Here is a 26,825-nt window from a genome sequence, read left to right on the forward strand (position 1 = left end):
AAGGTAGAGGGGTCTATAACCTGGACACCACGCCAGGGAGGGGGTTTTGTCCTGGCACCACGTGTGGCTGAGGCTGGAGCCTGTCCCCGCCCCATGTCTGTAACACCCTGACAGATGACCTTCAGGATGGGGAACAAGGGCTGCAAATGCAGCTTTCAAATTGGCCCCTTTGGGAGCCCAAGGGCAACGCACCAGGCACTGAGGACCCTGCAGCCATCTGGCCGCTCACAGGACCAGACGGAAACCTTGCGGACTGTGTGGGGCCGGTTTGCAGCACTGCAGCCGATCTGAGCAGCCCTCCCCGTGCGCTAGAGGACCCTTCATTTCACTTCCCCGCAGGCATTTGGGAGCAGAACGGCCCGTTTGGACCGCAGACGCTCTGAGTCACTTGAGAACAAGACGGAAGAAGGGAAGCGCAAAATAAAGAGGAAGGGATTGTTTTTAAATGTCAGAAGAACGTGCAGGCAGGAAAAAGGGAAATCAGAATTACCAGAGATGAAGACGAAGACGCCAAGTCGCGAAGGCCCAGGCCGGCCAGGATCCCGGGGGGCGGGACTTCCTGTCGGGGACTTCCGGTCGGGGACTTCCGGTCCGGGGATTTTCCGTTTTTCTTGCGGGAGAACGGGGCTGTGGGTCCCGCCGTAGCCTAGTGATCGGGACGCCCTCTAGACCAAGGTAAGTCCTGTCTAGACTTACCGGTCCCGGGCCGGGCTTGGCGGGCGATGCGGGCGGCGGTGCAGCGGCCTGCGCGGCGCGGGGCTGGAGTGGGCGGGCGATGTCCACCCGGCGGGAATCGGCGCCCACGGAGCAGCCACGGCGGCCGCGTGACCCCACAGACAGGCCCGCGGTGTGTAGGGGTTTCGCCCCGGGGTCTCACTGCACCCTGGCGGCGCTTAGGTAGAAAAGTGCCCCCTTTTCGTCTTAGCGATTGCGAAGAAGCTCGGGGACCTGGCATATTCCGAGGGTCACCGAGTCACAGTGTAAGTGACGCGGCGACGTCCCCCTCCCCTGCGGGCCGCAGTCTCGTTCCTGGGGGCAGGCGCCGGGGTCGTTGGCCTGATTCCGCCGCCGTGACCTGGGACGCCGCCATCAGGGCGGGAGCAGTGGGAAGCGCTTCTGGGCTTTGGGGAATAAGGTGACGGGCCAGCGAGGTGGGAGCGATGAGGCTCGCACACGAGTGGCCGGTGTCAGGGCGTCGCCGAGCGCGGAGTGTGACGGGCGCCCCCGGGCTGCGCGTCCTCTGCGCTCACTCGTGTCCCCTCCTGGAGGCCGGCGTGGCGACCCGGGACCCTGCTGCCCACCGGGCTGCCTGACACCTGTACAGGCCACACCTCCGAGCTCAGCGACCCCGTGTCCAGCTTCCTCAGTCACATGTCCCTTGGGTTTCACAAAGGCCCCTCATCGCCCACTCATTAAACTCTTGATCTCTTCACCTCCTGCCCAAGCCCAGAATTGACTCTTTCGCTCCCTGATTTCACTACAACCTGTTCAATTGCCAAAGTAGGAAATGTGGGCCTCATTACACTCTTCCTCTCCCGCACCCCCACTCCAGTCTATTACTCAGGGGCCCCAACTTTGCCTCCCAAAGCAAGTACCTCTTGATTGTCTCAACTTTCCTAGCTGCGCCCCCACCCCAGCCCCAGCCGGTGTCCTGTGGCTCCTGCATGTGTGTAAACCTGAGTCCCATGGCCGATGTACCCACACGCACTCTCCACTCTTCCCTCCACCCTCCAGCCCACTGTGTCCAGCAGGCACCGTGAAAGGGTGCCCATGGCACTAACATCAAACTCTTACCTCTTCAGGCCCCGCACAGGATGATCCCCGTCTCCCCAGCCTCACTGCTCCCCGTTTCCCTTGATCGCTGCTGAGCTGTCACACTGAGACCTTGGGTTACTCTTCAGTACCAGCTGTCCTGCAGCTGTGTCAGTAAATGCCTACTCACTTGTCCTGCAGATCTTGGTTTAGTCACACCCTCAGGGAGACCTTATCTGATACCTGAGGACAGGTCAGAGCTCCTGTTACACGTTCCTCTTTGTACGTCTCCTCCTTAGCCTTTGTTACATTAGTGATTTTGCGTGTCGCTGGTGATGTTTTGATTAATATCTGACTCCGCACTAGAGAGGCATTGTGAACAGGGCAAACGGTGATGCAGTGCACAGCACACAGTAGGTATTCAACACGTGGTTGTGGAATGATTAACCAGGTGATGATTTCTGGGTGCAGAGTCCCTAGGAAAGAAAGACAGCTTTTGAAGTGGGCGGTGGAGAAGGCAGGCATCCTGTCAGCGCTGTGAGATGGGGAGATGGGAGTGGTTTGATCAGTTTCTGGCCAGAAAGCAGGTACATGGTGAGAAAGTCTTCTGTGAGCCTGGAAGAGAGGAATGGGAGTAAGTAAGAATGAAAGAAAAAGAGTTTGGGAACAATTCTTGAAGCGCGCTAAGCAATTACTTCAATAAGTCAAAAAGTGGCTTCCTTTTTAATTGTTTAAAATGCTTCTCCCAGGAGCAAGAAGCAGCTAGCAGACGCAGCTCAGTGTCTGCCCTCTGCCCTCCCTCACCCTTTTCCTGGACTGTGAGCACCTTGATGGGGAGCCCTGCGTCGTTCAAGGTGAAGCTCTGTGTCAGGTATTCTCAATTATAAAGGCGATGTAGTCAGAGTTGTTTCATAAATGATGCCACATTTTTCTGAGTCTGACAGCTTAAAAAGCTTCACTGTCCTATGTACAGATTTTAGCGTGTGGTCCAGCCAGTGATGACTTATTTTAGTCTTCTCTTCAGAAGTCAGAACATCAAAATATGTTGGTTTTTTCCTGGTCTCATTTCCCCTGGCCTGGGTCAGTAGTGAGATTAATCTGTCCCACATCTGTTTGGAGTGCGTTATTTCTTTGCGTGGCTTGTGAAGAGATACTAGGCTGCATGCTCATGGCTTGTGGAAATCCCGCAGCAAACCTGTGGCAAAGACAGAAACCAGCCTCTGAGTATAGCTGCTGCCTCCTCCCAAATGAAACACTGGCAGTTGAGGGCGTGGTATAAAGCTCTTCCTGAGTCTGTTGAGCTTTGATTGCCTTTAGCTCAAAATAATCCACATGCTAACCTGGCACGTTTTGGGGAGATTTGTTCCGAACCCCTTCAGAAGCACCTATCTTTGAAAATATAGTTCTTTGTCCTTTCTTTTCCATTCCCCAATGTGATATGACATGGGCACTTTGGGAGACACTGTCGTAGAGTATTTTTTGTTATGAAAAATGTGTCTACAATAGATGTGGAGTCAGTTAGGTGAAAATCTTTTTTACTGCGTCTACCAGTGAGTCTTTAAAAAAGTTGAACTCTAGAATCAGGAAGCTGGTGAGAATCTCGAATGAAAGTATTTTGCTAATTGAGATGCTTTTGTGGACTAACTGTTCTAGGATTCAGACTTGTAGAGATTTGCTGCTTGGTCCTGATAAGTGTTAAATCTGTTCCAAGATGGCCGACCCTTGGCAGGAATGCATGGACTTCGCGGTAACCCTAGCAAGACAGGCTGGAGAGGTAAGAGCTGAAATGCCAGCCCTAACGTGACAATGGGGCAGCCTGTCATTGCCTTGTTAAACACATCTGTATTTGTTTTCTTTTTACCGAACACTTTACATGGAGTGAATACTCCAATTTTATGTCATTAACTTTTTGTGAGGACACTTGTGAAACTAAGATAGGATGTAAGATTATATAATCTTGTACCTAGAAGGTCATACCCACTAAAGCTTGTTTTATAAACATTGTGGAGAGAAATGTTAAAGAATATCACTTAAGACAGACTGAATGTGTTAAACCGTTGCTCTATTTCATTTTTTTAGTTTAACTAAAAATTACTTATGCTTTTTCTGTTTGCTTACCAAAAACATCTTTTTAGGTAGTTCGTGAAGCTCTAAAAAATGAAATGAATGTTATGATTAAAAGTTCCCCGGCCGATTTGGTAACTGCGACGGACCAAAAAGTTGAAAAAATGCTTCTCTCTTTCATAAAGGAAAAGTACCCATCTCACAGGTATTTCTTATTTCAATTGCAAGTGAGAAAATGAAACCTGGTTGGAGTCAATAAACTAGACAAAATTTTGATTCTGGACACAGAAATTAAAAAGGAATTGATGTGGAGGGTGTGGGCAGCTCAGGAGCCCTGAGAGGGGAGGTCAGGCAGGAACCAGGGAGGAGGGCCGACCCGGACACATCACCGAGCCATGGCTGCCACTGCTGGTTGGTGGCCTTGCCCTTGACTCTGACTCCTCCTTAGCGCGTGATCACAGCTCCTGGTCCTGCCCTTGGCCATTCCTGCCTGGTATTTTAGACATTGAGCAGAAAACAATGTTTTAAGGTGCAACTAAATAAATACACTTGCTCTCAGTAAAAAGGTATACAACTAAGAGATAAAAGATCATAATAATGATTATTGGGACCATTCGATATTGTATAAAGGAAAAATATAAAAGTGAAAGTAGGAAAGGAACGAAAACAGTGATCTCAGGCACCATTTATGGAATTTGCCTGAGATTTATCGCGCAGTGTGTTTTAGGAAGGCATGAAGACCCAGTACTTGTCGTGGGTGATTTGCCTTCTCATTGCCTTGTTTCATGCTGTCTATTTAGTTACCTGTTGCTGCAGAGCAATTTACCCTAAAACTTAGCAGTTCTAGATGACAGGTATTTATTACCTCAGTTTTCTAGGGTCAGGAACGTGGGAGCAGCCTGGCTGCGTGGTCTGGCTGGGCCTCATGCAGTTACGGTCAGTCCGTCGTCCAGGCCTGCGCCATCTCAGGCCTCGAACGACCCGCTCACTTAGGTGACTGTTGGCGACTTCTGTTCGTCCTGGTTGTCTGCTTCCCTGGTGCCTCGCCACGTGGGTCTCTCCACAGAGCAGCTCCTAACAGGATGGCCCGTCCCCTAGAACAAGAGAGGGAAGGGGAGGGAGGGAGAAATAGAGTGAATAAGGTGAAACCACAGCGCCATTTTGTGAACGAGTCTTCACTTAGGCGTCACACTTAGGAGTGTGAGAGAATCGGTGGCCATATTTTTAAAACCACCATGTTTCCTTAATAAATTCTCGCCTACAACCAGGGCCCTTTTCAGCAGTGTGTGTGCACACGCATGTGCCTATACTTATTCTGGAATTGCATTTCAGGATTTTGAATCCTGTGATTTTTCACATGACTTTGCTCTGAGGGAAATAAAGCTTTCTCACTCTTCCCAGTCTGAAGGAAAAAGGAGCGACAATAGGAAAGTGTGGTGTATAGACTTTCGTTAGGTTTTATAGCCTCTGTGTAGCCAAGGAAATGTTAAGGTTTGGAGACTGTTGAAAGCAGTGTAAAGAGTGGGAGCTTGTCGTTCGTGTTTCCAGTTTCATTGGTGAGGAATCCGTGGCCGCCGGGGAGAAGAGTGTCCTGACCGACAACCCTACGTGGATCATCGACCCCATTGATGGGACGACCAACTTCGTACACAGGTACGTTGCTAACATTTTAGTGTTTTCATTACTGTTGGTATATTAACTGAGTGGACCTTTAGAGTACCTTCTTCATGAACGTACATACTTGAGAGAATTGTGTAATTTGTAACGTAAACGTGTTACGCAGAATTTTCATCAGATACAGAAGAGATGATGAAATGTTAACATGTGGACGTGTGCAATGAAGAGCCCTGTTCACCCCCCTTTTTCTCACTGTCGGAGTCACATAAAAATGGAAGCAAGCAACAGTGCTGCTTTGAGATCAGTTAATGGGATCAATATTGGAGGGTTGTCTGTGTAGGGCGGGTTCAGTCCAGGAGAAGAACTATTAAAAAGAACATGGGTTTTAGGGTCCACACACTTGGGCTTGAATCGGATGCTTTTTACAGGCTTTGTGACCTTGGGCAGGTTACTCATGCTTCTGAGCCTCAGCTGTTGTTTTCCTCTCATGAAGTGAGCATGCTAATAATGGTAGTAGGCTCATCGCATTGGTGGGCCATTTATGAAAGAACTTAGTATAATGCCTGCTACAGAGTAAGTGTAAAGCTCGGTATATTAGCTCTAGAAGAGAGCCCGAGGGAATTGCCAGCGAGAGTTAACATGAGTAGCCGAGTGTGGTGGGATTACACAGGGGTGTTACACTGGACGATGCTGTGTTGCTGTGCCTGTTGTTACTAAGACAGAACTGTTGACGGCTATAAAGCTGAGCTCTAGTCTCGATGTGATGGAATGTTAATGTAAAACGATGCTCACAGCATATTGTAACATTATAATCAAGGTATGTAGTATGGTCTCATTTTTGTTAAAATAATGTAGAGTTTTTATTTTGAATTGAATATTGAACCCGTTTTGTGTATTTTCTTCATCTATTCTCCTCTGAGTCACAAATGACAACCTGCGTGTTCAAAGTGTCATAGCGACTACTAGCTAACAGTTGACTTTTCAGATGTGAAGCTCCAGGTGTTAGAGTTGAGATATTTAACAGTTTATTCTGTACAATCCATACCTGTGTTTATAGGGCCAGACTGTAGGAGAAATAACCAAAGAGAGAGAGAGAGAGACTTTTATTTTTAACCATGATAAATTAAAATTTTTTTTAAAATATTTGTTTTTATTTTTTGAAAAAATATTTTACATAATTACTTACTTGTGGCATTCAGCACTCAAAGGACATAAAATGGCCTGCAGTGCAAAGAGGCCTTCACACTCCTGTCCCCTTTCTTGGGCCCCGTCTCGGGAGGCGACCACTCTATCAGTTTCTTGTGGAGCCTTTCGGAGACGTTTCATGCCTGTAGGAGCTTCCTCTGTGTATGTGTCTGTATACGTGGCTCTCCCGCCCCCACCATTGCCACAGAGGGTTGCAAACTGTACACACTGTTCTGGGGGAGGACGGACAGACTTTATGTGAAAAATTTTGTAAGCAATTAATAAAAAAAAATGTTTATTGAAAATAAGTTCTGTCTTTGTAAATTTGCATTTTTGTGTGTGTGTTTTTTTTAAAGATTTCCTTTCGTTGCTGTTTCAATTGGCTTTGTTGTAAATAAAAAGGTATGTTGTTCATAAATTTATGCTTGGTAAGATGTGTTGTTCTCATTTTCTGAGAAAAAGTAAAGGTGTCCCCATAATAAATTTAGGTTTGTGTCTATATTCAACTTATACAGCTGCATTATTTTAAAATAGGCTACAGGAGTGTTAAAATTACCATGATACTTTTTTCCAGTGAAGAAAATTTAATGTGTTTTGAGAAGCATGAGATACACTTCAGTATTTAATCACCATCGCATGTGTGATAGAGTCAGAAGCAGCAGGAATTGACGCAGGACATGAAATGCCTAATGGAAGGGGTGGGATGTGAGCTAGGAGTGTTTTCCTAGGCGTGGGTGACAGACCAGGAAATACAGGGCCAGGGCTAGTTGGAAAATGCCGAGTGTCTTAGGAAACCAAGTAGTTGCTGGATCTAAACCCAGTAGAGCTAAATCTATAGCCTTTGCATTTCCTTGTGGTCTGGCTGGCTGATTGAGCAGTGAATGACACCTGCTCACACGTTAGGACCCTGTCTTCAAGGGGCTGGTGGTATATTTGATCAGCATGTACACAGGAGAGTTCAGAAATCTCTGAAAATGAAAACACAAACTAGTGCAAATGAAATCTTAGCCCCGGGGTGTGCTAATCAGTGAGAAAGTCCAAAAGGAGCTAAGTGAGCAGTTAGCATATAACCAGCCCTGGGCTGTGTGCCTCCTGGCCACTAAGCTCCCAGTTTGGGGGAAGGTTAGATGTGTGAACAAATAAGGATAATACAGGGCAAAACTGAAAAAAAGGACTGAGAATATGAAGAGGATTAGCCAGTTCTGCCAAGAGTGGTTGGGGAAAACCTTCCTAAGAGAACGGGTCTTAGAATTGGGCCATGTATGTGAGTTGGGTCTTAGAATATTAAGGGTTTGCCAGGCAATGAAGAAAAGGAAAGCATTTTAATCCGAAAGAGCAGCTTGGAGAAGAGCAGGAGTGTATGGGGAGTGGTGGGGTGGCTGTCACGAGTGGTGCCCGGAAGTGGCGGCAGCAGGGTCCAGGAGGTAAGTCAGTTGTGGTCTTACTGTGGGATTGTGGCCTGTGTATGCCAGACATGTAGGTGTGCTTTCTCGGTGGTAGGAAACCAATGGCGGGTGATTCCATCAGCGTCGAGATTAATACAGGAGGGCGGGTGGTTCTGAACTGAGATGGTACAGTGAGAGTAGCTGAGGAAATACCCAAATCAGGAAGTGTTTTCAGGATAAAATTTGGAGGCGACATGGGGAGGGAACGAGGTGTGATCAGGTAATGAGTGTTTGCCCTCTTTGGTTGAGGTTTCTGCAAGACTAGGTTCTTCCCTGTGATGGTGGAGTTGATGGGGCCACAATTGTATGTGGTAGGTGATTTGTGGCCTGGGAAGGACCTGTGAGGATAGAGAGAGAGCTGAAAGGGGCGAATGGGAAAAGGCTGAGGAACACAACTTTTAAGGGTTAGGCAGAGAAGAAGGTCCTGAAAAAATGTGACACCAAGACTGGTGAGTGGTGTGGGACTGAGAGCCCTGCCAGAAACATGGGAACTGGATTAAATCCTGAAAAGGCTTTGCAGGTGGTCAGTCACCTCCAGTTCGAGAGAGGAGGAGGCCAGAAGGAGTTGCCTGTGACCTCTGTGCGGGGGTTTCAGGAGATTGTAGGATTACGGCAGAAGCCAGTTGTAGTGGATTAAGAGGAGATGCAAAGCGTAGACTAGTGTTTGGCAGTGAAGGAAAAAGGAGGTAACATTCTGGAGGTTTTCTAAGGGAGGGAGAATTCGGTGAGAATGTACCAGAATTGATGTTTAGGAGAAGAGGGATCCGTTGATGGAGCAGCTTTTCAGAGAAGTGTGAGAGCGTAGGAATCATAAGTTGGGAGGAAGGATTCGCCTTAGAAAATAAATAGGAAAGGCCTTTCCTCGTCTGCGGCAGGAGACACAGAGCTCAGGGTGGGTGCCCTCAAGTTTAGAAACGATGGGATGAGAGTCAGGGATGCCAGTCTGATGACCTCTTCCCGCTGATTAATCTAGAAGTTGGCAGTTTAGGTATCCCACAGGTTAGCCATTTGAAAACATTAGTCAGTGTAGCAGATTTTCTTGTTACTTTCGTAGATAAAGTATTGATTTCAGGAAGAGAAGCCCAGGCTTGGTAAAGGAACCTTGTTTCCCGTCTGCAGATGGAATTCGGAGTTGTGTACAGTTGTGTGGAGGACAAGATGTACACGGGCCGGAGAGGAAAAGGCGCCTTTTGTAACGGGCACAGACTGCAGGTTTCCCGGCAAGAAGGTGCGTATGGCCAGACATTTGTGGTGCCAGTGATTTCAGTGCTTACATTTGGTTGTTCTCCAACGTTAGCCAGTGGAGTTCAACAAGTGTGAACTGATTCATGCATTCTCTTCGTCTTGACCAGAGCTGTGCGTGTGATGGGACAGCACGTGTTGTTGAGCAAAGTCCCTGCCCTCAGGAAGTGCCTCGTGTATTATTATTTTAGCCGCTGCATCTCAAGTTCTTTGTACAATCCCTCCGATCTGATGCCGCTGGCACCAGTCATTAGACAATAAGTTGGACAGAAAAGTCTGCTAAAGTTGGGAACCACGTGTGCACGTTTTTTTCTGAGTGTGACGATTAGTATTTGAAGTCTTCTTTCTGCGTGATGGCTGACGGAGTCCCAAATCACCTTTCGCCATAAACCGTGCCCCGCATTCTACATAGTTTCCGAATCTTTTAAATATAGCAGGAACTTAAAGATACAACACAATTAAGATTCAGAAGCCTCCCACATTGTTATATTTTTCTCTTCAAAACTTAATTCGAGAGCAGATTGTTTTTCATTTCCTTGTTATTGAACTCTAAGAGTCCAAAGATTGGAGTTTGCACCCTGACTTTCAAGATGTTCATGTGTGAAAACAGTGTGCATCTCAGAGCTGAAGAAATGTGGGGCCTTTCCTACAAAGAACTCTCCCTTTTGATAATTATTTTTTTCTCTGTATAATATTTAATCATGTGATTCTTACCAGTCCAGCAGTTACAGACATGTTGGTAACAGCTGGTGAGCATACCTGGCACCTGGCGGGCAGACAGGGAGTGTGGGGTCTGCTCCCCAGCCCCGGGAACCCGGGTGCGCAGTTGTCGTGAATCAGTCAGTTCCAAAGGGGAAGTGGAGAGCATTGTATAACCTGGCGCATTAGTCAATGGTGGTCAGACAGCAGCTGCCACTTCTAACTTTCATCTTGTTTTAAATCTATGTATAAATTATTTCCTGAATTTCTAAATTCCACTTTTTAAATATTTACGGTATTTGCTTGTTTCCCGCTAAACATATTGTGCATGCTAGCAAATTAGTTATATTCTGTATTTTGGAGGGGTATGGTCTAAAAAGCTAGACTGTGTTTGATGATTGTAAAACAACCATTTAGGGATAATAAATTTATCAGTATTTTAATATTTAAAGGCTTAGAAGTAAACAAATTTGATACAACTAGGAAGAGGGGTAAGAATGTCCTGTTTTATTCTGAATTCAAGTATCAGATTTTTCACCAGAATTCTTATTATGAAACGCTAGTTATTATTTAAAACATTTTCTTTTAGATATTACCAAATCACTCTTGGTGACTGAGTTGGGCTCTTCCAGAACACCAGAGACTGTAAGAATTATTCTATCTAATATGGAGAAGCTTCTTTGCATTCCCATTCATGGGTAAGTTCATTTCCTCCCGAAAGTTCCAGATAATTTAACATTTTAAGGAATGAATTTTCTTTAGAAATGAAATTTTTTATTAATAGACATGGGATAAGTGCCATAATTCTAATTTTGTAATGTAATTTTAAAAATTTATTTGAAAATAATTTCAAACTTAAAATTTGCAGAAACAAAATAAAACACACAAAAAAAACCACAATAGTATACCCTTTAGCCAGATTTCACCCCATTTTTTTTATCATTTTATCATTTTCTGTGTGTGTCTGTGTGTGTGTATGTATACACACACCTTTCTTTCCCTGAACTATTTTAGGGTCAATTACATCATGGCTCTTTACCCCCAAATACTTCAGTTTATTTCCTAAAAGTGGGGATATTCTCTTCAATAACCACTGTGCATTATTGACTTCATAAATTTACTTTTTCTCTAATCTACCGTCCATGGTCACTTGTCAGTTGACCTCATAACATCCTCTGTAGCATTTTCTTTGTCCAGAGCAAGATCCAGTCTCAGGCCAGGCATTACGTTTAGCTGTCATGTGTCCTTAGCCACCTTTGATCTGGAGTATTTCCACAACCTAGGAAATTACGATACCACTTGCTCTTTAAGTTTTCAAATGATTCGCATAGAGGTATGCAAGGAAGACTGATAATTTATTTCTGGTTTCTCTGTTTCACTATTTATTTCTCCTTTGTCACTTCTTTTGTATATTTGTGCTTTCTTCTTTTTTTAAATCATGGAATTACTTAGAGGTTCGTTTAAGAATCAGGATTTTGATTTATTATTCTGATCTACTATTTTTCTCCTCTCTACTTTGTTATTTTCATCCTACTTTCTTTTGATTCATTTTGTTGTTTTCTTTTTGAGTAAAGAATATATTTATTTTTATTCTTTGATTTTTATTGCTCTGAGTATTTAGGCTGTGACTTTTTATCTGACCACTGCTTTAAATGTATCCCATAGGTTCTGATATGTAGTGATTTCATTATAGTGATTTTTCACAAAATCTGTAACCTCTGTTTGTATTTTTTTATTTCCCCTTTCACTCAGGTGTTGTGTTCTGAAATTTCCACAAGGAAATGCTTTTTTGGTTTTTATATTTGATTTTCTTTTTTTTTTAGCTGATGAACCCTTTTATTTTAATTCTATTCATGAGTGTTACATTTAGATATTGAAATAAAAATCCTCAGTTTTCAATCCAAAGGGGAAAAATAACAATCTTAAACAAGTTAAACTGAGGGTTCCTTATTGGGAAATTAGGTGTGGACTCTCATATGGAAGTCTCTCCCCACACGTGTCTGATTTATTTATTTTATTTATTTTTTAAATTTATTGGGGTGACAATTGTTAGTAAAATTACATAGATTTCAGGTGTACAATTCTGTATTACATCATCTATAAATCCCATTGTGTGTTCTATATTTGATTTTTTAATTTGAAGTTTTATTACATTGTAATAAATCTACTTAATGGGACTAATGTTTTCTTTTGTGCCCTAGTACATGATCAGATTTTTGAAAGTTCCATATGCACTGGGAAAAAGTATACCCTCTGTTTATCAGGGTGTCATGTTTGATATGTTGTCAAAAGATCTACCTGATTATGTTGTTTATTTTTTTGTCGACTTGACCTGTGTCTTAGTGAGAGCAGTATGTTCAAGTCTCCTGTTATCAGTGTGTTTCTCTGTATTTCTCCGTGGCAACTCCTACAGCTTTTAATTTATACAGGTAGAAGCTGTGTAGTAATTATTAGTGCCGTCTGATGTTTTGCAGTAGTTTTGTGTGGAAGCTTTTTTATATTTCTGTTCATTGTGTGGTTAGGGTCCCTGGTTTCAGGGCTCCTTAGTTCTGTGCATTTTCTTTTATGAATATCTGTGAAGGGTGGAGGACGGCTGGCATGTATTGCTTCTCTTTCATTTCTGCAGCATCCTTCATTTTTCTCTTTTAGTTCCTATGTTTTCTTCATTGTCTCCAAGCGATACTGCCTCTTTTTTTTATTGAGGTGTAATTGACATATATTAATTTCAGGTGAACAACATGATTCAATATTTGTATATATTGCAAAATAATCACCACGATAAGTCTAGTTAACATCTGTCCCCATACATAGTTACCGAATTTTTTTCTTACGATGAGAACTTTGCAGGTCTACTCTTTTAGCAACTTGCAAATATGCAGTTACGGGTATTGTTACGCGTGGTCACCATGCTGTAGCTTACATCCCGTGACTGACTGATTTTGTAACTGGAAGGTGTTTTCACCCTTTCACTAACCCCCTACCACTGCCTCTAGCAACCTCCTATCTGTTCTCTGGATGTAGGAGCTCAGAGGTTTTTGTTTTTGGATTCCACACATAAGTGGAATAACCTCTTCTATCTTACCTGATTCTTACTGTGGCTGCCAGGTTTGGTTCTGTGTATTTCCGGCCCCTCCCCTGCAGCTGGAGGTTATTCCATATACTTCAAATAAGGCTGTGAAGTATAACATCACTGAGTTATAAGACAGACCTGATCCAAGAACAGCTAACAATCTAGCCTTATTTCTGGGTGAGTTGACTGAGGTCCCGAGAGGAAAGTGACTGCCTGAAAATACGCCTCTAGATGGCGATGTGATGGGGCTCGGTTTCCAGACTTTCTCTTTCTCCAACATTAACCTTGGTTTTTGGAGTCAGGCCACTCCGTGTGTGGTGTGGCCACTGTATAGACTTTGTTCTAGGCTGTAAATCTGTGATCTGTGTAGTCAGGAGGAAAGTGAAAGAGAAGCATCGCTGTCAGGTCACTGTGGAACCGCCCAGATGGTGCCCTTGAGGGAGGTGCAGGACGCTTAGAAAGCCCGTGGCCCGAGTGCCAGTCAGTGCCAGGACGTGAATGGTGGACAATAAAAGGGTCACATTAGCACGAAAGGGCTGCGAGTGCTCGATACCTGTCACCTTCATTTCCCAGTGCCTCAACTCAAAAGTAAGCGGGGACTTCTGGCTCAGCATGTTTTCAAAAGTGTTACCAAGGAGAGGTGCAGACATACTGGTTTCTTTCTCTGATCTTCTGCATTCAGCTGATTCTTCAGTTTTTCAGTGTGAACTTGGAAGCATTACTTATACAAAAAAAGTGAAACTCAAGAGATTCATAATTTGAGTTTGAGTCTAATAGGTTTCTAATTAGGAGGTGACATTTATGAGGCAAAGTAAACCATCATAGGTCCATTTCCCTTGTTTAAGTTCTGGGACTCATTTAGATGAAACACTACTTACACGTTTTCTGGCATCGTGGTTGAGGGAGTAATTTCATCACAAACAGTTCCTCTTTATGGAGGCTCCTTTATGTGCCAGGCCCTCCGCTGGGTGTTCCATGTCTCCTGTTTATAGTCATTGCAACAGTGGGCCCGGGGAAGTTGCTGTACCTATTTTGATAACAAGAAAGCTACAACTTAAAGAAGAAACTTTTTCAATTTACAGTTTTTAAGCAGCTGAGCAGGGCAGCAAACTCAGATCTTTGTGATACCAAAGACAGTCCTTTCTACTGGATTTAGACAAGTGTAAATATACATGCATGCCGTGATAGTAGAATTAGAGTATTTTCTCCCAGAAAACATCATAGTTTTAATGTTTATCTTACTAAATTGCCTTGTGAGGAGTGTTGGTCATTTATGCAGTGCGCTATGGTGATCAGATTTTATGTATTCTTAATTTAGCATTAGATAACGACCTTTTTTTTTCATGCATCCTCTAGATTGGTTCACATCATTTTAGTCCACACTTAAAGTTCAGGAGGAATGCCTTATTTGAAAGACTTCTCTTTTCACATCTCACTTTGAATGCTGTTTGTTAGGATCCGAGGCGTTGGAACTGCAGCTGTTAACATGTGCCTTGTGGCCAGTGGGGTCGCAGACGCGTATTATGAAATGGGCATCCACTGCTGGGACATGGCAGGAGCTGGCATCATTGTCACCGAAGCTGGTGGCGTACTAATGGACGTGACAGGTAGAGTGATGGGACAGTAAAACACTGTTCTCTCCGCGTCTGTTGGACTTCCCTCCACACATAACTGTTTTCTTTGAATGTTTGACGTATGTTGTACTTCAACTCTTAAAGGCAAAACAAGCCCTGCAATTTCCTGCAGAATCAAACACTGGGTGGGAAATAGAGGCAAGGAAAGATGAGATGCTCATGGTGGTCTGGGGTTCATAATGAGAAGTGGCTAAACCTCTTCAAGTGTGAGGAGCAGGGGCTCTTGAGAGGCTGTAGAAAAAGTCTAGAAGGTTCCTGAACCTGAAGATTGTACCAAGAGCCCGGGGATGGTGACTGGTAGTTGAGGATGGACTTCCTCCTTGGGCCTGGAGAGGTTTAAATACTTTGAACTGATGGTGACATTTTTCATAGTGAGGGGTGAACCTGGGTTTATAGAAATTCACCAGTGGTCTGGGGGAAAGGCAACGAAGAAATAAAGAAATGGGAAGGAGAGCGGTCAGAAAATGCACTGAAGTCAAGTTTCTTGTCCATAGATTCCCAAACAGTAAAGAGGTAATAAGAATAATAAAAGTGCGCAAAAGAAGAAATAGAAAGAGAAAAGGTGACATTTTTTAGACTGGTGTGCTTGAGATGCCCCTCTCCCTGAAACTGGGATTTACTGAAAAAAAGATGCTTAGAAACTCATTTCTGTATTGCCAGAGCTTATATATTATGGTTATGTGACAGAGTAGCTTTTGAAAAAGATAACTAAAAGTGTTGAAATGCTAGGATTGACCATAGTACATATCGCTGTACTAGCTTTATAGGAATTACTCTGGTACAAGGTGTAACCATTTTCCATATTTGATTCCATTTTAGGTGGACCATTTGATTTGATGTCACGAAGAATAATTGCTGCAGGTAGTAAAACCTTAGCAGAAAGGATAGCCAAAGAAATTCAGATAGTACCTTTCCAAAGAGACGATGAAGATTAAATCCAACCACCTCACAAATTCAGTGACAGCTGCATCCTCTCCCCAGATTGGCTGATGCACTGAGGATGTCACAAAATTGAGGTCGTCTGTTTCAGTTGTATAGTAGGATTGGTTTAAATTGTCTTCGATGTCCAGACTAAAAAAATTGCTACTTGTTCCATATTTTACTAAGACTAGTATGCAAGAATAGATGAAATGTTTGTTTCATCGTTTTAAAACATTTTGTGTGTAAGAATGGACTTTGGGGAAAAATATGCAGGCAGTTGATGAGATGCATGTCACCTCAACTGAAATACCAATTGCTATTATTTCTGTATGAGCCTCTGAAATTTTGGCTTATTATTTATGTACATAAGCATTCTTAATTGGAAGTTATCATTTTGGGAAAAAATTTCTCTTTAGATTCAAAAGCCATATTTCATTGGATTTGTAAGGTATAAGGAGTACTTCCTAAACCAAGGTTTCTTTCTTTGCAGAGAGCCTTGTTTTATGTGTCAGCGTACATGTCGCACCTAACACAGTACCTGACAAATAGCAATCTAAAAACAAGCGTTGAAAGAATGAATATTTTGAAGGTAGCGATTCCTAGTTATAACAGATACATAAAGTAATGGGTTCACCATCCTGTACTTTTACTTCAGGTTTTGAGGTAAAAATGACCTAGTCATCCTTTTTATATTTCACATCAGCATTTTTTTTCACATTTCATTTCCGTACCATTTCAGTGACCACATGGCCAGCTGGCATTCGTTGCGTGGGCCTCTCTGCAGTGAATGTGTTTGCAGGGCATTGTTGCAGTATTTGTCTGGATTCCTTTAAAAGTCTGTGTGTTCAGCCTGATCTGATTGAGCGCCAGCAGCCGACCGTGTTTCCCTGAAAATAAGACTGGCTCTTATATTAATTTTTGCTCCAAAAGACACATTAGGATTTATGTTCAGGGATGTCATCCTGAAAAATCATACTAGGGCTTATTTTCCAGTTAGGTCTTATTTTCGGGGAAACACGGTAGAACTTGGCAGATGCACTGCATTGATAATACTGTTCGTTTCTTCTCAGATTCCTCATTTAACTTGGTTGCTGCTGGTTTCTCTTCAGCCTTTAAATATTCCTTCGTTGTTTGGGGCTTATCAAACTGAAAAAGAAAATTGTTCTAGTTCATAGATACTTTTAAAGATTGATTTATTGCTTGGCCTTGTCCCTGGCATGTGAACAGACTATGAAGTTGTGTTACAGGCTTACGTGAGCCTTGTATTTCAGGAAACAGAAAATGCTTCTGTAGTTTTCAAGAGAGGGGGTGTCTTACTGTTGTGCACATCTAGCATATTAAATATATATGATACTGAGGTTTGAGTATTATAATTCTGTACTTGTGCTGTTGGACACGTGCAGTAAAAACATCTCATTCTGTGTTATTCTAAGACAGGTTGTTTTTGTAATTTAATTAAGACTCATGAATAAAATTTTAAATAAAAAGTAGAATCGAAATTTTCATTATTAAGGTTTGTAGTTGGAACTACTTTTTTTGTTTATCCCTTTTAATAACTCATAAAACATTTGCCTTGATATGAAATGTTAATATTTAACATTTGTTGAGCACAGTCCCAGGCATTATGCTAAGCCCTGGCCATCGGAGATCATATGTAATCCCCACGGTAACCCAGCAGAGAGGCTTATCCTCCTTTTAGGAAGCACATAGATGTTATTTAATTACCCCAATTTCCCTGCTCAAGATGACACAAACAGGCAGTGAACTTACGTGGAGACACAGCTGGAGTCCACAGTGGTAACTCATTACCAGCGGTCCTCCCCTTGGCCGCACAGGAGACTCTCCTGGGACTTTGTAAACGTGCCCGATGGAGTCCCACCCAAGGGAATCCGATTTCCTGTCTGCAGCGTGGCCTGCATTTGTATAAGGTAGTCGGAATGGAGAACGATTTGCTACACTATGCTACTTCCCAGAAGCACCTGATTTCTTAGAAGCAGCCTCCCCACCTCCACAGGCCTCAGAGGGCTTCTCTGTACAATTAGATATCTCAAAATGAAAATGTGGTTTTGAGTCATCTCTTTGCCATTCCGGGAGCCCGATTTGAAAATTACTGTACCGGCCTCTTTTATTTCCACATATTACCACTAGATGGCAAACTACACATAGAGAATCATCTTATGTTAAGCATTTTCAACTCTGAAAGCTTTTCATTTTTCCTTCAGGTAACCTTACTAACCAATATTCGAGTTAAATCATGTAGTATTGAAATCAGGGTAGTTTTTTCATCAATTGAATTACTCTGTTGTGGATCAACTCATATTCCCTTTAGCAGAGGCTTAGATGTCCTGTATATACTGTGGCCTAGATTTCAGTCATCTTCCAGCTTGAGCTTTAAAAATGATTCATTAATCATAAACATAAAATGAAATGTTTGTATTTTGTTACATAGTGAGAACACTTTTCCACCAATACATTTCAATGTCCTGTCCACTAGGGGGCGTGTTGCATCTCCACCCGTGCTCGACAGGGGGCGCTGACACAATATGCCCGCTTTTCCTCTTGCTTAGAACCTGTTTGCTTGGGTAATGGACATACAGTGGTGAGACGTGAGGAACGATGTAAGAAGTATGTTAATGTGGTCATTGACTTGGGATCTCACAAGCAGCGAAGCGCCTCCACATTCCTGACCTCAAAGTGGCAGCAGCCACCCCTGTGTTGGCGAGTTCGGGCCGCCAAGAGGGTTTGTTTGTGGAGCTGCTTGGCTTCTCGGAGAAGCCATGGGGGTCTCCATCCTAAATTTCTTTCACTTCGGTTTTCAGGGGTTAAGTAATGAATTCCTTTCTCCGACCTTACACATGATGAAAGATGTGATCGGAGAGATTTAGAGAGTCAAGTAACATTTCTAAATGCAAATAAATGATCTCGTTTAATGGCTCTACCAAGCTCAGTCCAAATTCCTTAATGTGGATTCCAAGGCCATTCATGTGACCCGTCTCCTGTCAGCATTTTCATCCTCAGCCCCACATAAGGCATGTAGAGGTCAGATTGGATTTCTTTCATCTTCAACAGCAAAGGTACCTCTTCTGTCTCAGGAATGTTCACTACAAGCTGGGTGGTGGTTTTTTGTTTTGTTTTGTTTTGTTTTTGTAACATTCTCAACTTGCATTCTGAAGCCCATCCCAACCCATGTTTAACCCACTTGCACATACTTAACATTCTGCCTGTAGATATTAGGTGTTAGCTCTCAGCTTACATGTAACATCCTCCAAGAAGCCTTGCCTGACCACCCAGGTATGACTTTCTAGCCTCTCTTGAGTGTTCTGCATTTCCTCACTCAGACTATTTACCGTGTTATGTTAGAATCACCTTTTTCCTTGTCTGTAAAGATAAGACTGCAAAGACCACGGAGGCTTTTTAGTTTTTCTTGGATTCTCATGATCTGGCTCAGTGCTTGGCAAAAACCAAGTCCTCCTGAGAGATTCATTGGATGAGTGAGGTCCCTACACCTAATAGCACCCTGTTAGGCACTTTTGTACCCAGGTTTGATAGCAGTCACTTTATGCACACATACAAATAACAAATTGTCTAAAACCAGGCCAAGTTGTCCATTTCCTAGAAAAAAAGACCATCTCGTCTTGTTCTTGATTTATTTAAAAAATAAAACGTATGAAGCATCACCAAAGTCTTTCAGATCCAAGGTGACAAGAGGTGAAATGTGAAAAATATAATAAAATTCGAGTTTCTTCTGCAAAATTGAAATGGATGGAACTACACAATCACACACTAGATGATGGATCCACTGAAAACAGGTCTTCACAAAGATTAATTTCCATAAAGAGACACTCCCTTCTATTGCCCTCCCTCTGCCCCTGTCTGATTCAAACCCGGAGGATAATGCAATCCTCAAGAATATAAAAGAAAGGATTACTAGCTTTCTTCAAAACCATATTAGAGTTTGTAGCTACGCCTCAGTTCTGACATAACCCTGGCTCTTAATACTTTGCTGACACATTTACAAAAGGGTTCTTAATTTTTGCCTTGATTCAAAGATAATGGAATTGAGTAGATATAAAATCTTTCTTAGTTCCTATCCTGGGTCAAGCCAAACTGGCAGAAATCAAGTTCCTGGAGAACATGTTTTTTGCCCCCTCTTGACCAAATCTCCACATAATTTCATATCACTATGTAAAAGCCGCTTGTGGAGGTTATTACAAGCAACAGCCCGAGGACCTCTGAAACGCTTCTTGACTGCGGGAACTGCGGGAATGTTCGCTATATTCCACAAAGTCCTAGGAGAAAGTCCTGTGTGATCTTAATATCAAAAATAATCGTTCTGAGAACTTGGTTTTCTTTTATCTGAGAGATCAAGGGGAATGTGTAAAGACCATACATTCTAGGATCTCACCCCAGATCTATAGAATTTGAAATTCTGTTGGTGGGCCTGAGGGATTCTAGTTTTATAAGCTCTCCGGGTGACCGAGGTGCACACAAACATTGGGGAATCCCGCTTATAGATGACAATTATATATAGCTGAGTAGGTTTCTCTTCAAATGTGGCCACTGGAAAGCTTAGGGGCAAGTTTATGGTTCACTGGCAGCAGGTGTATAGATCATTACATTATGCTGTTTAATTCTTTTCCCGTCCTGTGTTTTCATCTTTGGTTTGTATTTATTTCTTCTTTCAGCTCTCTTCTAATTTAAATTCTTGTCATACTGCATATCCACCTAAGCCATCTTAAATCTTTTTGGAACGTGACGTGAAACAAGATAGCCAGACAAATACGTAAATAATTTTTACACTCTGCTTCTGTAGAGAAATATATATTCTTGACACTTGGTGCCACGTAAGCACCCTTGGCTGACCTCAAGAAAGCTGTGTGTGTGTGTGTGTGTGTGTGTGTGTGTGTGTGTACCTGTGCTCACTCATGCTAGGGAAAGTGAAGGTCATATAAGTACTTCTGTTCATCAGTGAATGATTTTTACATTTTTCTATCCAAAGGCAGCTGTACTTCCTTGTTGCTCTAAATTCCCATCTGAAACAATGATGGGGTGTTTTGAGGGGACTACCCCTTTCTCGATGTGGTGCCCTTTCTTGCTTGTCCCTAAACCTTTCCACCTGAACCCCTGTATTGTTTTCTATTACTAGCTAGTGAACCCCCACCAAGGCCGTGACTGACAGGAGCTTTAGAGAGTAAGTCTCAGAATTACTGAACCTGAAGGGGACGCTTAGATTGTTGTGAGATGTTTCAGGGAGAGGAAATGCACTCTCTGTCTTTCTGTCTGTAACACAACCACCGTGCCCATGAGAATCACTAGTAACAGGTAAAGCCTGAGAATACAACCGCGTGGGAAACTATCTGTTCTCTTTACCTGAGTGACTGGCCGTGTCTCCTCAGTCATTTCCAGGAGGCATCTACGGTGATGACCACAGATTGGGGGGACATTGCAGTTAAGTGACCTGAGGCAGCCATTGCGTGACACAGCCTGACACTGGCTCCATCTCAGAAACAGGTGTGAGGCTGACAGGCTTCTCTGTACCTGCTGGGCTCTCACTTTGGGAATATCTACTTGTGACACAGCCCATCTGTTCTGAAACGTAAGTGACAGCTAGGCTTCACCATACTGAGATCAGCTTTATAATAATTGGGTAAGAATAGGGTCATTTTGGTCCAACTGGAAACTCTAGAGTCTGATACGTCCAGTTGGGAAATGTTTTTCAGTGCTCTGTATGTCAGCCAGTGCTTGTCAAATGGCTGCGAAATTGGAGACAAGCTTTAAGCAAAAGACCCACCTGAAGACAATGTTCTTCAGTTCAGCCAACACATGAGGTCCGGGTCTGTGTGGGGCGTGGGCCAGACATCGCAGGGGTCTGGAGACGGAAGACAGTAACCAGAGTTAATGAGATAACAAGGACCAGCATTTAGTGAGAACCGGCCAGTTCAGATCCAGAATTCAACTTCACCTGAAGAAGTTGAGCATTACTCACTTCTCACAACACAGAACTAAACCCAGAATGGTTAGGGAACTGGCCACAGCCATGTAGACAGCTGGTAGAATCCGAAGCTGCTGCTTTTTCCACACTGTGGGGCCACCTCCAGCAGGGGTGTGGGGTGTGAGTGTGTAATAAGACATGCAAATCAACTATAATACCAAGAAGAAGAAGATACAGGAAATATGATGGGAGAAAGACACAACACTCTGCTGTAAAGATTTGGAGGAAAACGCTCTCACTTAGGAGGGGTTGGAGAATTGGCTGGTGAATTGAGCTAAAGGCCTTCACGGATGGGTGGAATTGGGAAAGATGGAGTTGCGTGGCATACCAGGAAGAAGAAACAGCATGAGGAAATAGCTGGATACTGGGAAGGACTGGTTAGTTTGGGAAAGGACGCAGGCTCCCGTGCAGTGAGCATGTAGGATCTATCCAAGGGCCCGTCAGGAGGACCCCATGGTGGGGGGCCCTGGACGCCCGGCTGGCCTGGGGGCTCCTCTCTCGTTTGCTGGTGGACTCTGCAAGGTCGTTGGGCAGCAGAGAGATCGACAACCGTCACATGGAGAGGAAACATAGCAGATTGCTTACGGGAGTGTAAGTGGACAGCAGGGAGGCCAGTTTCGACCTTTAAAGAAGCCCAAGAAAGGATCAGAGCGGACAGCATGGCCGAGAGCAGCAGAAGCTCACAGGAGGAGGCAGATCTGCAGCCCGTAGTGGAGACATCGATGTGAGGCCCTTGCCTCTGATTAGGGAGATGAGAAGCAGAGGCAGAGATGGTGTCGTGCGGGAGACCCTGCTCGCTGCCCCATTTGTCATGCAGGGCGGCCTGCGGGGTCTCTGGTCCCGCTCCCCACACAAGAACGCAGGATATGGTGAGGCCAAAAAGGAACACCCACGGAGCCATAGATGGGGGAGTCATACCACTACGGTCTCACTGGAGGCTGGGTTCACTGGACGTGCGACCTGCTGTCCCTTTTGTCTGCAACCCACCGGCGACTCTCTTTCACTCTCCTCCACTCTCCTCGGCTCTCCTTCGTAGCCGCAGCAGTTATATTAGTGGCCAATGGCTCACTGGTTACAGCTGACAGCCAACTAGCCACAGCTGATGGCCATCCAATCACATTGATGGCCATTTACTACCTGAGCCAGCACCTGTCTATGTGAGGCCGAGAGCCTGGAAACTGCTTTCTGGGGCTCTGTTCCCACAGATGGGTTTTCAGTTTGGGACATGTTGAGCTTCAAGCAAGAATAGGAAACCCAGGTAAAGAGGCCCAGAGGACACTTAGCATAGCCACATAGAGTTCAGAAAGGGAGCGTTTGTACCCGGCGAGACTCCTGCACAGAGGAGACAGTGCACATTCCAGGAGAAGAGGTACTTGGCAGAAAGGCAGAAGGAAGAGATCAGAGAGAAAGGGTTCCCCTGGCAGGGTCTTTGCAGGGTGTGGGTCCAGCCACCTGGACATAGGTTTATCAGGGAAGTTGGTACATACAAAATAAAATAAAAATAGGGACTAAGCAATTGAACCCCATCCGAAACGGGTGCCTTGACCTCTCAAAATAAGATGGTGGTGACCAACCAAAAAGACACTCTGACTGTGGAGAAAAGAATCTGGGCACAGTGAAAGGAGAGCGTGTAGAGTCAGCTGGCAAATTAACCTTTCGGAGGCCCTCAATCACAAAAGACTTCCCGAGGAGCGAAGCCCCACCCCTGTGATCTTACTAAGGTTGGGTGGAGGTCTGGGCTCCTCGCTGGTGATATTTGGGATTCCCTTGTGTTGTCCCATTGTTGTTGTTTTAAATAACTGTCTGTGAAATAACCTTTTAGTTTCTTCTTTTGGTTTTTTCACTCAGCTTTGTGGAGCAGGGACAGACACTGGAAAGTCCTCTGTAAAATGCCAACCTGAAGAGTTAGGCTGAGTGACGTCACCCCACGGGCTGTGTCTGCTCCTGGTCATCTTTCCTGCTTGCCCACCTCTGGCAGGTGACCCTGCTTCCTTACCTCAGAACTACCTGGGCACTGCCGCAACTGAGCAAACATGTGTTCAAGCCAGAAGCACTTCAGGTGGTACGATTGCTCTTTCAATATTTACCGTCCTGCCCCAGACGGCCTAGGCCAGAGGGCAGCTGATGACTTTCAAACACACGAAGAAAGGTTGATAGACTTGAACGAGAGACCTATCGTGATCTTAAGGCACTGTGGTGAGTGGCAGGTAGTGGTCCAGGGCATATAAAGCCTGAGGAAATGGCTAGTATAAAACAAGTAGCAAAATAACACCGTGGAAACGGACGCTTTGCAGGGTCTACTCCCAGCAGGTGAGAGTAAAGGGCCACTCACCTCTGTCCATCCCACGCTCTCCACCCCAAAGCATGCCTGGCTCTTTAAGGGGAGTCCACTTAGTAGTAAAAGTCAGGAGAGGTGGCAGGTGAGACTCTGTTTAAAGATTTCAAATCTTCTAAGAATTCAGATCTTGTCATTTGAGACTGTTTCCTTCCCTTACTCTGTAAGGGAATGGAGAGGACATGGAACTAAAATCACTCACTTGAGCCACCAGGAAGGGGTGGCTTCCTATTTTAGGGGTGCTCGTGGAGGCGTTGACCACGTGGGTGAGGAGAGCTGGGAGCCAGTTAGTCCCGAGTTCAATTGTCACTCATTGATCCGTGGTCACTGAGCCATGTAAGCCAGTCACTGGAGAACCCAGGTGGCCGGCTTTCGTTGCTGGGTTACGGTGCTCAACACGCAGTTCCAGCTCCCCGGAAGCATGGAAGGAAGGAGACAGGCCATTCAGCAAAGTGCCATGTGGAAACCAGCATCGGGTTGCAAGGGTGGGAGTTACAGGTGGCCCGGTCCCGGCAGCTCTCCCCCATTCTGTGCCATGGAGGGAGGGAGTCTCCCTCCTCCCTCCTTCCAGAGCGCAGGGTGGAGTAGCAGGGCGTGTCATAGGCACCAATTCGCTATTTGCCAGCAGTAGCAGTCATGCCATCCTTGTGTCCATCTGGCCCAGAGGGGGCCTTGGGCAATTGCTCTGCTGTGTTCCAGTGGCTTCTCCCCTAACTGGCCTCTCAGACTGTCCTCGCCGACAGCCCCATGCTGACCCAGGGCGTCCACTGGCGTCCTGCCCACGGAGACTCTAGGCCATGGGGACCGGGTGTTGCTTTCCGGCCCGGGACCGAGTGCACGGAACAATGTGCATTTATCTGATGAGGCCTATATGAGATTTTAAAACCCAATGGAAATGACTTTAGAATACACCCTTTTTCTCACAATAAATGTTTTAGTTTTCTTCTTTGGCTAATAACAAAGAAGAAAATGGAAATAGAAAGCAAAATGGGAAATACAATCTTATTTTTTAAAAAAAATTAACAAGTTTCACCCAGATGTCAGCAAGGACCTCCCTGTCATTTAATAAAACACTTAAAGAGTTTAATTGATTTCAGACTGAACTGAAATAATTGCTACTGGTGTAGCTTTCTTTCAGGCAGCGAATCTAATCTTACAGTCATGTGGTATGGTGTTCGGACCAACTTCCACCTGGAGGTAAGTTTTATTCAGAGTACCACCTTATAAGAAAATATGAAAATCTGAGGCACCTACAGAGAAGAATAGGAATGATGAGGGATATGAAACCATGTTCTATAAAGAAGATTCCAGAAATTAGTTACCTTCTTCCTGAAAAACATTGTGCATCCTTAAAAGGGAAATGTTAGCTATCTTCAAATATTTGGAAAACAACTAGATTTATTTTGTCATATCAGGAAAACATAATTATATCTAATAAATAGGGAGTCGTAAAAAAAACGAGTTTGACTCAGTATAAGGAAGACCGTTCCAGCAGCTGGTGTCTTCTAGAAATGAGATGCTGTGCCAAAGAAAGTTTCCCTTCCCCAAAATCATTCAATTCACAAATATTTTTTGTGGCTAAGTGCCAGTCATTGTTTTCACACTGAGACATAGCCATGAACAAAGGCAAGAAAAGGCCTGAGAGTCACATCTGGGCCGATATAGGAGACCTTAGAATCTGAAGAGGAAAGTGAAATTACACGATTTCCATGGGATTTTCTCTTATTCTAAAATTTTATACTTTTATTCATTTGAAGAAAATAATAACCAAGGCCTATTTATCATTTCCTATTATAATTAGTACTTTCTGGACAATGATCATTGTTTTGTTGTTTTCCTCCAGTGCTAATGAATTGTATGTTATATAGAAAAAAGGGTTTTCCAGTAGTTCGGGACTCAGCAAACCCAGTTTCCTATTTTGCTGCCCTGACAGGTCTGCCCTTTGCAACTCGTCCAGTTAATCAAGATGTTTTTCATCTAACCTTTCTTTTCAAACACATTCGCTTTCAGCATAGACTTTGGGCATCAGTACATTTGATAACACGCCGCCCATACCCTCACTGAAGTCACTGCTAGAAATGTTAGAGAGAACAGGAGTCGATAGAAAGTATTCCTGCAAACTTTCCATCAAACCACAAATCAAAGTTATTGTGCAACCGAGAATGAAGCTTGCTAACGACAGTATTGCATGTACAATTTTTAAAGTCTTCTTAACACAGATATTGTGAAATATTTTGAGAAGTGACGTGCAGATATACCAAGGCACTATGGTTGTAGCATGTTTTGTTCTGCTCATTAAAAAAATATAATTTGGTATTAAGATACCATGATTTCTCAGAGATCAGCACTTCATTTCCTACCTGCTCACAAACTATATTCAAGAATTTATTCTACCAATTTTCCACAATCCAAATTTACTTAAAAAAAATAAAATTAGAACATCTACAGTCTGTTCACTTGAGCTCACTTTCTCCTCCAGTATCTCTAAGGGTGAAATTATTTTCCTGAATTCTTTTCATTTTATCCCATGTCCTCTTATTAAACATTCCTACTAAGAATACACTTTAAAATTTATTAAAGATGGAATTTAATAGAATATCTATATTGCAACTATGGAAGAGGATGTTACATTAATTGAATTGATATTAAGTAATAAAGAATACTTATAAAAAATAAAATTATGATAAATTTCCTTAAACAGATCAAAGACCTTTTAAAAATTCATTAAAAAATAGAGAACTATCCTACTCCACTATATTCTTTTCATCATTTCCATGGATGTTTTATCAGCTGCTAAAAAAAAAAAAAATTCACTTTAAAACTACGTTTCCATTTTCAAGTATTGTATTATTAATTTAAAAAAGAAAGA

At 43.6% G+C, this 26,825-nt stretch overlaps 1 protein-coding gene across 7 annotated transcripts; it reads left to right on the forward strand.

Annotated features, from left to right (window-relative positions):
* The first annotated feature begins 520 nt into the window (after positions 1-520).
* Positions 521-17,116, forward strand: IMPA1 (inositol monophosphatase 1). 7 transcript variants are annotated; one of them, XM_074318493.1, is made up of 11 exons: positions 602-675; positions 926-980; positions 2,502-2,623; positions 3,406-3,526; positions 3,888-4,021; positions 5,365-5,469; positions 6,975-7,020; positions 9,183-9,291; positions 10,594-10,702; positions 14,530-14,681; positions 15,528-17,116. In XM_074318493.1, the coding sequence occupies exons 4-11, from the start codon at positions 3,464-3,466 to the stop codon at positions 15,641-15,643; spliced, it is 834 nt and encodes a 277-aa protein (XP_074174594.1). In that variant the 5' UTR covers positions 602-675; positions 926-980; positions 2,502-2,623; positions 3,406-3,463; the 3' UTR covers positions 15,644-17,116. The 7 variants fall into 7 exon arrangements, with proteins under 7 accessions (XP_074174592.1, XP_074174595.1, XP_074174598.1 ...); XM_074318496.1 differs by having other exon boundaries at positions 2,502-2,606; XM_074318491.1 differs by lacking the exon at positions 926-980 and having other exon boundaries at positions 521-675.
* The last annotated feature ends 9,709 nt before the right edge of the window (positions 17,117-26,825 follow it).

This window comes from Rhinolophus sinicus, linkage group LG14, assembly GCF_036562045.2.
Source record: "Rhinolophus sinicus isolate RSC01 linkage group LG14, ASM3656204v1, whole genome shotgun sequence".
Lineage (NCBI taxonomy): Eukaryota > Metazoa > Chordata > Mammalia > Chiroptera > Rhinolophidae > Rhinolophus > Rhinolophus sinicus.

Coding starts and splice junctions, on each gene's coding strand:
- IMPA1 (XM_074318491.1), top strand. CDS start 3,464: ATGGCCGACCCTTGGCAGGAATGCATGGACTTCGCGGTAACCCTAGCA. Junction 3,527..3,887: donor TAGCAAGACAGGCTGGAGAG/GTAAGAGCTGAA, acceptor ACATCTTTTTAG/GTAGTTCGTGAAGCTCTAAA. Junction 14,682..15,527: donor CGTACTAATGGACGTGACAG/GTAGAGTGATGG, acceptor ATTCCATTTTAG/GTGGACCATTTGATTTGATG.